The sequence below is a fragment of the Carcharhinus amblyrhynchos genome, chromosome 10 (genome assembly GCF_965287045.1).
Source record: "Carcharhinus amblyrhynchos chromosome 10, sCarAmb.v2.hapA, whole genome shotgun sequence".
Lineage (NCBI taxonomy): Eukaryota > Metazoa > Chordata > Chondrichthyes > Carcharhiniformes > Carcharhinidae > Carcharhinus > Carcharhinus amblyrhynchos.
Window position 1 is genome coordinate 1,975,975 of NC_137333.1, and position 12,036 is coordinate 1,988,010.

The window sequence follows — 12,036 nt, forward strand, 5'->3', positions numbered from 1 at the left end:
TTTTTCTTTCTATATCGAGATAGTGTAGTTTAACACAGCTTTATTTTTAACAAACTCATGCCTTTTATTAAATAAACAGACTTGCTGCCATTAATTTTGCGTTGCGACTTTTCGGAACGATCCGGGTTTTCGTTAGATAGTGACCTGCCTGACATCCTTTCACCTGAGGAGTGAGCGGTAAATGTTACTTCATTCCATCTGATCGTGTCAAATTTCACTCACACATCCGGTACCCAACTATTCACCGTCTATGCATTTACATGTTATCATGTATGATTAACAATAAATACAAATCGGAAAAGAGTGACACAACCTGTGCTCCAACCCCTGGGAAGGAGTTACAATGAAAGGCATCGACTACAACACAAACACTACGAGGCAGAGCATTTTATGATTTCGTTATGTTAAACCAGGTTGGAACATTGGCACACATACATGTAAGCCAACAAGAAACCCATGTAACATAGGCTTTGGGATGTCAAGTGTTCTGGTCTTCCACCTTATCCTACTCATCATATAGAAGATCCTGTCCCGTCACACAGAGACATTTCCAATCAAGTCCACTTCAGTCAATAGGTTTACAGCTGCAAAGCACCCCTGATATTGGGGCGTATCGGCCAATTTAAATACTTTCCTGCCTTTATTTGTGTAATTTGAATATAGAATATAGATCTAAATGATTGATTATAAATAGCAAATCGAATTTTGAGGAATCCGTCTTTATTTCTAACTACTTGCTCTAACCCTTTGTACCAATATTCCCGGCCCCTTGCTTTTATTTGTGAATGCCTACACGATTTACAAGCATATAGTGTTTCAATTAGTGCTCGTATTAAAATAATTGAACATATCTAATCCTGCAAATTGGCTAATTATGATCAGATTGTAACAACAAACTCCATCTATATATTAACAACATCTCTTTGATCATCGTAAAACGGGGTTTAAAATGGAAATAGTGCTGTAAAACGCTAAAGTAAAACACAACTGCGCTTATCTTTGCGCGAGGGTTGTAGAATCGGTTTGCAAATGACTTTTGGAGTCAGTTATTATTATTTCATTCGATTGGCAAACCGTGTTTCTCACTCAAGCGAAGTATTTACATTCGCAACTAACATTCCCAGAGAAAATACTTCAATTCTTCCAGGGTGTGGATGGGGTGGGGGAGAGAGAGAGAGAGAGGCAGAGAGGGACCATTGCAATTCTTTAGTGGCCAGTTATCGAGGTTTCATGCTATATGAGCAGGAGTGTGCGTGTGTAAGGGGGGGGGGGGCTAGAGAGAGAGGGAAAAAAAACAAGTCCTTATTTTCCTGAAATTCCGGAGTCAAAACTTGAGCAAGAGCAACATTGTGGGAATGGCAGGCGGGAGGTGGGAGGACCCCGCTGCGCCGCTCCGCTGCGAACGGGCGAATTGTCTGAACGGCGCATCTGCCAATCAGCCCAAAGTCGCCAATCCCGGCCTTGCCATCTCTGAACTATATCGCCCCACTGTGCAGTCTAATCGCTCTATGTTCTCCAATCGCTTGAGGACAAGAGTGAGAAAGGCAGAGTTAAAAGTGCTCAAAAAAGTGCTTGAACTGCACTCAATAGTGTATTCGCAACCTTCGTTTTTTTTGTGTGTGTGTTGGGGGGGTGGGTGGGTGGGGGGGCGGGTGGGGGAGGGGTGGGGGTGGGATGGGAGGGAGGGGGGATTTGAAGAGCGAGTGTTTTTTTGAAAAAAAAAGCTGTACCACCAACTAGTGTGGATGGACAGACTGATGTAGTTATGGAAGCCGCGTTAAGCAAGCGGAACCCAGCACTGAGATTAGCGGATCTGGCAGCGAACAAATACCATTCCCATCAGAACATGTCAGGCTTCCCGGGGCTGGTGAGCCACCCACACCTCCACCCCGGGGAGATGAGCGGCGACCCCAGCGTGGCTCTCACCCCCTTTGGGCCCGAGCACATGGCTCAGTCTAGTGGTGTCCTCAAACTCAGTCCATCCCAGCACATGGCCGGCCACCCCGAGACGCAGACGGCGGCGATTTTCGGCTCCGCGCAGAACTCGGGCAGCTACCCAGCGGGTCACCCCCACTCGGGCTACGCGAGCGGCAGGGACTATATCCTCAGGAGAGACCTCTCAGCGTCCGTGATGCACGGGTTACCCGAGCAACACCCATCGTCTGCCTCGCACCATCACCATCACCATCACGGCATGTTCTTGTCCACCACCTCCAGCTGCGGGCATCCGGAGGTATTCCCGGGACTCCACGAGCAGTCGGCGCCGGGATCCCACCATGCTTTAAACGGACAGATGCGCCTGGGCTTGCCGGGGGATCTCTACAGGCCGGAACATTTCAACCACAGGGCTGAACATTACCCCGCTTCTTCCCTGCACTCTTACAACTCCATGAATTTGAACGTTAACCTGGCAGCGGCTCATCACGGCGCCGGGGCATTCTTCAGATACATGAGGCAACCCATCAAACAGGAACTCATCTGCAAGTGGATTGACCAAGAAGAGACTTCAAAGAAACCTTGTTCGAAAACTTTCAGTACCATGCACGAGTTGGTGAACCATGTCACGGTGGAACATGTCGGTGGACCGGAGCAGAGCGTCCACATTTGTTACTGGGAGGATTGTCCCAGAGAGGGGAAACCGTTCAAGGCGAAATACAAACTGGTGAATCACATTCGCGTTCACACAGGGGAGAAACCCTTTCCCTGTCCCTTTCCGGCCTGCGGGAAGGTATTCGCTCGCTCGGAAAACTTAAAGATACACAAAAGGACTCACACAGGTTGGTGTTTCTTAAAGCACTTTTGCGCTTTTGTTTCCCCCCCCCCCCCCCCCCGCCTCTTCGCCCGAGTACATCTCATGGCTACATCCATCTGCGGGCGAAACTCTGATAAGTTAAAAAGAAAAGTTTAGCACTTACTCCCCCCCCTCCCCACACACACCCTTCAATCGAAAATCTTAACCATTATCATCACAGAGTCACAGAACCCTTTTCACATCATAAACAGGCCCCCTTTCTGATACACTCGCCGATAAATGGCACACAAATTCTGAGAATGTGGAATCAGAGCAAGGCGGTTTCGTCTGTAAGGTTTTGGAGATTTCCGATGTCGGGAGACAGGCCGGGAACATTTGCAAACGGGGTTTAAAACAGGGGGCCTCCCTTTGTCTCCCGCCCGGGGAATCTTGAGAGGACATGTCACTAATTTTAAATGTCGGCACCGGAGCTTTGACTGGAGGTGTTACTGGGATTTAAAGAAGCGAATTCCCCCCCTCCTCCTCCCCACTCCCCAATTAAAATCTGATATTTCAAATCAGGAAAAAATTAAGTACATTGAGAATGAGCAGAGTAAACTGAAAGCCCAGAATGGCACAGAGAGATTTCAGTGCAGTTTTGTAAACGGTTCACTGCGGGGAAGGATTGGAACTTGTAAATCGGAAAAAAAAGCGAGTTGGTTTTGCTGCTGAAATGCGCTATTTCAGAGTTTTTGGGGAGGAACTATCCCGAGACATTGTCAGCCAGCACCGTTGGTGCGAGTTATCAGCAGTAACTATCCAGGAACAATCCCTGCCCCCAGGGCTGTGCCCCATCTAACTTGTACAAAGTTTATTGCGTATCCTCGCGTATCGTTTTTAGTTTCTTGCGAAATCAGGAAAGCTGGTCAGAATTTATTGTTGCAGACAGATATGATTCCTTGGAGAATGTTTATTGACGTATGCTTTGCTTAAGTGTTTGCCCTGATTTATAGTGTGCTGTCACAGGGTCTAAACAGATAGTGTTACACTTATTCCTTTAATGTCTTCTTAATTTGTTGTTTAAATGTTAAAGCAAATGGTCCATGACTGCCCTGATTACAGATTTTATCTAACGAATATGTTGCACGAGTTTTTTTTTAAAGAACATCAGGGTGTGGGGTTGGGAGCGAACTGGGAATTCCAGCTACGTTGGGAAGGACCCAATTGGAGGGATAGATTCGGTTGCCCGGATCCTGTCCATGTCTTCTCAACAGAAGTGCGGAAAGTAAGGGACCTGTTTAAGACTTCCATTTTATTCGGTTTGTAGTCTTATATCCTCCCAACACTGTATCATGAAGATAAATCACAACTGAACACACTGATGTAGCCCTTTTAGCTTTTCAGGCCTCTTAATGGTTCCTAACTAGAGTTAGAAAATGGTCACCTTTTGAGTACTGTCCACTTGGACCTAGAGAGAAAAAAATAACAGGAGTTCGGGGAGGGTTAACTGCTCATATTCTAGTATTTTTAAATGGGTCATAGATTAAAAATAACACAAAAAATGGTAATTAGCGTCACACGGGGAAGCAGAATTACTTTCTTCACTTCAGTGGAGCAGCGAGGTAAAATTGCCAATCAACTTCATGTCCGCCCAACAAATGAAACCCGATGTTGCTGAGATTCAGAGTGGGTGCAGAGCAGAGCTCGCCGCCAAAAACACAACTTTTCAGATAGATATAACGGTGCCCCCCCGCCCCTTCCAGGCAAAAACACACACAATATGGCGATGTGCGCCAAGTGTGTTTGTAAAGTCAATTAACATAATTCTTTGCTCCTTTTTTTAGAAAAAAGAAAAGAAAGTACACTCTCTGCCTGTTCGAATGGGTGTGTGCTGTCTGCCTTTCGGTGTCAGGGTTTGAGGATTGATAAGTTTGTAAACTCTCAAGTGTTCGGAAACAAAGGCTGTGGTTACCCTAAGAGTTTGCTAAGAGTTCGCTCTGTGTTTGATACACTTGATAAACGAAGGCATTGATATGCTGAGTAACACGTCCTTATGGGAGGAAATTCCACTCTGTACCTGACCCACACATGGGAAATGTGGCCTAAAACAGTGCATCTGAAGGAGAAAAATGCATGGGAAGCACAGGGAAATCCGAGTAGCAGTCATGTTCCTGATGACAGGGGCAGCTTTAAATGGAGCCAGTTTACACTCATTGCCATGAAGAGGGGGTTATGTTTGAGGGCGAATCGGTTTTTAGCATCGAGTGCTTTCTGGAGCCCCAAGCTCAACGCAAAAATGCAACACGGAAGTCAAAGGTTGTCAGTGTCTTTCTCCTAACATCACAGCTTGGGGGCCAGAAACTCCTCTCTAACCGCCAGGCCAAACACCAGACGTTTTGGAAGTGCTAGTTTATGAGCAGCCCCTGGGAGCCAGGCACTGCATCGGGCTGCCGCAGTCCACGCAGCTAAATATAAATGTTTACAATGTAAAACAGAACCGGGACGGTGTAATACTGGAAGACGCCTGTGGCCCTCTGCATTTGGCCAGCCCCATTTCAACCCCCCGCGTAAGAATAGTAACACCTATTAGATCCAAGGCAAGGACATTTTGCAAAGATTCCGCCAAGTGTTTGTCGGACACTAAGATGCAAGTGAACCTCAATCATGTTAGCGAGAGGAGTCCAAAAACTGCATTTCCAATGATGCAAAATGCCCCTTCTTACAAAGATGGCCACCAAACCTGGAGTTATTGTCCTCGTTCAAGTTAACTCCAAACAAACAAGACAGAGCGTGATATGAATCCGTTTTCCATTTGAACCCTAATCTGAGAATAAATATGTAGGCGAGATTTCTGCTCGATAACTTTGTGTAGAGTTGGCCTGTAATGTTGATGCTACTCTTGGTGACTGGGACGTTTCAATGGAACACATTTTAATATTGCAGAGAGGCATACATTTGCCTAAATATCAGGTCACTAGGCGCTGGACTGCAGAATAAACAATGAAAGAAATATTATAAAGGACACACACAAAAAAAATACGAGGCTGGGGTTTGATCTCGAAGGTCGCCAGACTGGTTCAATTCGACTTGTTACAGATTGTTAAACGGGCCAAGTTCTGACCAGGCAAATACCAAACGCCAATATTCTGTTCACAGTCACCTTCCCGAAGTGCCTCAGAATATCGGCGTGTGAGAGGGGAATAGAAATATTCAAATATAATAGTGTAAGAAGTTTAACTAAAACTTGTCTTAAAACTTCTGGCCAAGGAAGCTTGCCAGAAACCTCAGCAGCAATTTTCCCCTTTCCAAGTTAAATGTTAAAACATGTTGGCGGACTTTAAAGTTTCCCAATCCTTCAGCGGAACAATGAGGAATTTGACTTTCCTTTTGCAACGGACTCACACAAGGAAATCTTAGAAAAGAGAAACGCTTCTTCCCGGGGCGCGTTCGTGTCAAACTAAAGAGTGAATGAAATACTTTGCTGTTAAAACTAAGAGTTGCCTCCCAGACGCAAGTTGGTGGGTTTGAGAATCCCGCCAGCTGGTCACCACTGTAAGGCTTTCATTTTATGTTGCAAGTATACTTAAACAAGAACACTAGCATTTAGATAGCGCCTTTCGTGCCCTCCGCCCATCCCAAAGCACACTGCAGCCAATGGAAAACCACTGCTGGAATGTAGGAATTTACTTTTAAATACAATACTCAAATGGTTGCAATGAACCACGCGCATTGTTTGAAAAACCTTATTATATGAAAACAGTCGACTGTGTTCCCTTACACTTTTTTTTACTATTTTCAGGAGAGAAACCTTTCAAATGCGAGTTTGATGGTTGTGACAGGAAATTTGCCAATAGCAGCGACAGAAAGAAACATTCTCATGTGCATACCAGCGACAAACCGTACAACTGTAAAGTGAGGGGCTGCGACAAATCTTACACTCATCCCAGTTCCCTTCGCAAACACATGAAGGTACATTGTAAATCCCCACCGCCCCCCCTCAGCTCGGGATACGAGCTCTCAAACACGCCCTTAGGGATGGTGTCGCCGGCCTCGGAACCAGCTAGGGGCCGCACTGCCAGCGTCTCCTCACAAGTTACCAACCTCAACGAGTGGTACGTCTGCCAGGGTAGCGGGGCTGCCAACAGCCTGCACACCCCGTCAAGCAATGGCACCTCATCCGACACCGAGGATGAGGAGGCTTACAGGGACCCGGACCCCAGGACAATGCTCTGACAGAGGAGAGCTGAAGAGGCGTTCATATAGGCACCTTGAGAATGGTCCAGAGAAGGTCTGTAGCAATGGCGGCCATCAAATAGAACCAGCAAAGATGTGGCCCGTGGCCATCTTAAACCAACTAGCTTCATACCTCGAAGGAGAACAACTTAAGGGCTATGGACCTGACCCTGTATGCAGTTTTCTGGTCGATGCTCCCATTCTCTGTGGATTGGGATCATTGAAGATAAAAGAAAGTCACGGTTTGATTTGTTTTAAGACTTGTAAATATTGGTGGTATGAAATCAAAACGTGACTTAGAGGAACAAAACATATCGTCTGACCTACTTCGGCCCAGCAATACTACATTTCTCTCGACCGGGAGAACATCTCCGCTTTCTGGAACTAGTAGACTACACACCGCCAGTGCCCCCCACGGGGATGCAAGTGGGGGTTAGGACAGTGTTGAAGTGTTACAACTCGACGGTCTGAGGGAAGGGATATCCCACACTTCTGTGACATGATGAAGGACAACAAAGATACCAGCTCCGGAGGAGGGGGCGGGGGTGGGGGTGGGGGGGGAGGTGTTTAGCGAGATCGCCATATTTCTATGTCCAGATGAAATGACTCAGTCCTATCGGGTTCTTTTAATAACACACAAACACGAGCTCATGTCCATCCGCCCCACTGTTACCAAAAAGAGTTGAATTAGGATTTTCCTAAACCAGTCATATATCTCAGTAACGCTGAAAAGCGCAAGGACTCTATGTGACCCTGTGAAATCTGTACTGACAATACATCAACCTTTACTGGGAATCTGTAGAACCCGACCTTTTGTGTGTTTTTTTCTATCCATTATGGTATCGACAAAAAAAATTTATATTTCACTCATAATTATTCAGGCCTTCGTACAAACAGACTAAAGAGCACTAATATGTCCTTAGAGGCCAGGAGACGCAAAAATGACAGGTCTGTCCCTGTAGAGTTTGTACATAATCGTTGTGGGCTGCGAGTCGTTGATATAATCGTTAGCTACCTTAAGATTTTCGTCCGTAAATGCTCTTCAATTTGTAAACTATAATTTATTTGCTGATGTGTAATATCTTTCTGCAATAGTACAGAGACACCAAAGAATTATATTATTACGTTTGGTGGCGTATCGTATGGTGATGATGAATTTGTGGTCTGTCCGAACATTTATTTTCCGCTTACTTGAATGAAACGTGAAATGTGAAGATGAAGATATGTGATTGTTTTATTCTTCCTGGTGCTGCAGTGAATCGTTGTAACTCCAGTATTGGTGCATATGTTATTATTATCATGCATGTTGCAGTCATTTTTTTAATGAACAGACAGCACCCCCCCCCCACCCCCTCGCCCCGCCAGACATCTCTGATTGGAATCTGCGACCCCCCCACCCCCACCCCCACCCCCACACACAAAATGCAACGGAGAGATAGAGGTCCCTCTAAAACCATGAATGGTCCACCTGTACATCGGTTAGAATCGTGTTTCAGTGAAAGAGATTTAAACGCGTGACAATGTATTTTAAAATTGTGAATAAACAAATATTGTTTTCCCTTCAGCGTTAATAACCGCATTGTGTGTTAAATGGACGGTAAATTCTAGCGTTGCGGATATGGAAATCCTTACCTCGATGGCGGGGAATCAACTCATTGGCTAACGGTCTGAAGCTTAGAATTCTTGGTGTAACTTTTATTTCTATGCTGGACGGCAACATTTGCCCCAGTGCAACTATTCACCTGATTATCGCAAACGGGATGTACAGAAGGACTACAGTAAATGTTCGAGGTGCTAGCTACCTATAGTTGGCAAATGGGAGGTGAAACAATTCCGAATATTGTCTGTAATTAGCATTTGTGCATGGCGCCCAAGAAAGGCAATGCTTGCCCCTTGGAACTATTGGGTCCCAGGTTGCCATCCCTTGCTGCCTATTTCCCTTTCACAGGCCCAGTCTGTGTACATATGGATATTTCATTGTGGTTCCGTTTATCCTATTGGCAGTCACATTGTAGCGTTATGTTGTACAAACACCACATGAATCTCCAGTAGATAAAGAAAAACAATCCAGAAATAGTCCAGGGCAGGAGGAAATGGGGTTCTTACGTTCCCCGAAATTCCACCATTACACATTCCGTTTCCCCATCCATGCCTGCCTCACAACTGCGGAAGGTGGCCCGAGATTCCACTTGGATCATTATGACTTCAGATATGATGTTGGTGGCGCATTCTCTTTCTAATTGGGATTGAAAAAACAACTTGACCCATCAGTTAAAAAAGAACATCACTCAGAATCGCCTTTTAAGGCAGAGAGATATCTCACACTGTGCATCCAAAGGTTGAGATCTACGAATTCGGGACCACGCAACCTTTTCCAGTTTTAATGCACATTCTTCTGATACATCGCCGATAAAATGAAGCAACAGGAACTACATTCCTGTTGGCCAAAGTGTCAAAGAGCAGATGGAAATGTGGGCACAAGCACAGGCCCGGGACGCCAGAAAGCAATCCGAAGAATGAGTGATATGCCTCCTAAATGAAATAGGTTGTTTCTGTGAGATTCACAATTAAAAGCATATGAAGCAGAAGAAGACTCATGTAAATGAAGGCGCCAATCAATGGGGAAACCTATAGCTCTCTAATGAAGTTTCTGGTGAAAGGAAGGCTTGTACAAAAGCATCTAGACATGAATCATTCATGGCAGATATAAAAGATAAAAGATATCCGACAATAAGCAGATCGTTGTAAAGAATGTAAAAAAAAACACGCTTCCCCTCTATACTTGCTGCATGAAACTCCACAATCTCGCTCTCCTCCCTATAGAGTTAAAATGTGGCCAGTGCCTGTCCTGCGCCACTTCAAAGTCATTTACTCCAGAGCGGAAGACTTGGCGCTTGGACACTCTTCATGCTGCGTTAGGATTTCTATGGCAATTGGCAAACCCCATCTCCACATTTGAATATATTTACAATAACGCTCACTTTAGCTTTAAGCAGCGCCTTATTTAAGCGGTGACAGTGTTCACCCTCCACCCACCCAGTCCCGCACCCACCCCAGCATGGGGCTATCAGTGTACACCTTGCACTGTTAGAAAAAGTACTATTTTTTTTGGAGGGCTATCTCAACAAACTTGCCATTTGTTCATCTGTGGCGTCTCTAACTTTCAGCTACAAGTAGTCAAAAGGGTGTCCATTCTACCCACACATACACACACACACACACTTATACAGTGTATTGATGTAAACATGCCCTTTGTCAGAGATACGAATATGTCTAATAAATAGTGGTTAGATAACACCAAGCAAATAATTTCGCTCCATGTTTTCAACGAGCGAGCAAGTTCTTTTTTTCTCTGTAAGCAGAGTGTTGTGAGACTGGGCCAGGAACAGGGTTGAAGACAACACAAATATTGTCAAAACAAGAGGAGATTGCTGCCTCTCCAGTCCCGTTAAGTATGTGTGCGTGTGTGCTTGGTTTGGTGAGCATTTGCAGTTTACACGTGGGCAGAACCAGATGCCGAAATTGCAAACAAAACACACACTTAAAAAAAAGTGGGCTCACGTTTTAAGAGATGAGTCGCAAGCTTCCTCTCCTACCACCCCCCCAGCCCGCCCCCGCCCCCCTCCTGGGACAACCCATATCTGTAGTTGGTCGCTGATGAGTTTGGAGAAGCCAAACACAAGAGGTGCCGAGGAAGCGCAACCCAAGACAACAAAAAAAGCAACAAAAAAAAGCGCAAGAGTCTAATCAGGCAGGCGAAAGTTCAAAGGCAAACCGCTTTGAAATTCAAACTACTGCTTTTACGGTATATCAACATGGCGCGTTAAGATTGCTATGGCAATGAGTAAGCCCAGAGCAGGCTGCATTCAAAGCAGGTCTACCTCGATTCGCGACAGTCTATTAAGATACAGTTGCATTGACCTTTCGTTTCATGCTATGTTAGTTGAGTCAATTTCCACTGCATCAGAACCGTCCATATTTAGTTTTGCCCCTTTCTGAGCGACTCTCCCCCCACCCCACCCCCTCCTCCTTTACCTTACCTTACCTCTCCTCCCTCCCACCTCCTCTCCAAATATCAGCCAGCTACTTTACTTGCTTTTTTTTGGATGGATCTTGAAGTATTTACTCGGATCTTTTATCTCCCCCCTCCTTTTTTTTTGGGAGGCTTACCAACTATTGTGTGCAATATGTTATCGCTCTCTGTTTATCTAATACAAGTACTCTGTGAATGGTGAAAAATAAACAGGATGGAAAATAACTAAACAGATGATTCCTTCGAGTGAAAAACCCGGGGACTAAATAAAAGAGCGAAGCAGTCACCGATGAATGGAAAACCCTTTGAAGTGGAACTTATTATCTGAGGAATACTTTCCCGTCGTCCTAACGACACAGCTGAATTGAAAAGCGCTCCCTTTTGTCAGCGATTTGTTCTCCTTTACCAGAAAGCCCACTGGAATTACTTACATGAACTGCCTTAACATACAGACTGGAAATCAGTAACTTTGCAAGTCAGACTTTCAGACGCCACTCTGTTGAATCTGAGGGGAGGGTGTCGGTTGTTTCGGTGGGGGTTGGGGGGAGAGGATGGTGTGTGTATGTGTGTGTTTTTGTGTGTGTGGAATAAACCGATAGTAAACAGATCGTTTAAAGGGATTATTTATATACCTGCGTTGTCTGTTGTGTGTGTTGGTTAGAATCTCGATTTCAACTCAACTTCACGTATGTTCTTAGAATACACCGCTTTAGACACCAGAGTGACAGATATACTGGCCACATGTTCCTCGGCTCACACGCCGCCTCGCCACTAAATTATCAAACATAGCTTTTTCTCTCCTCTTTCCCCAAACCATATCCTGTTTTACCCAAAATTTATTCATAACAGATGCACAAGATAAACTGGCAATTTCAGAGTCAAGCGGCGGAGGAGAGTGTACTTGGAAAGTTGTAAATATCTTTTATACCTTCTCCCCCTGCAAGTAATGACTTGTTTCGAAATATTTATATTTGATCTGAGATTCCATACTGTAAAATAATTAGATTTCACCATATTAACAAGGGTAATTGTGCACACA

The 12,036-nt window shown here is 45.0% G+C and overlaps 1 protein-coding gene across 1 annotated transcript; it reads left to right on the top strand.

Annotated features, from left to right (window-relative positions):
• The first annotated feature begins 1,765 nt into the window (after positions 1-1,765).
• Positions 1,766-6,964, top strand: zic5 (Zic family zinc finger 5). The gene is made up of 2 exons (XM_080197834.1): positions 1,766-2,777; positions 6,531-6,964. Exons 1-2 carry the CDS (start codon positions 1,766-1,768, stop codon positions 6,962-6,964), a joined length of 1,446 nt encoding a protein of 481 aa, XP_080053960.1.
• The last annotated feature ends 5,072 nt before the right edge of the window (positions 6,965-12,036 follow it).

What these genes read in the sequence shown, in the direction of transcription:
- zic5 (XM_080197834.1), top strand. Translation starts at nt 1,766, where the DNA reads ATGGAAGCCGCGTTAAGCAAGCGGAACCCAGCACTGAGATTAGCGGAT. An exon ending in ACACAAAAGGACTCACACAG is followed by an intron (nt 2,778 to 6,530) that starts GTTGGTGTTTCT and finishes TACTATTTTCAG; the next exon opens with GAGAGAAACCTTTCAAATGC.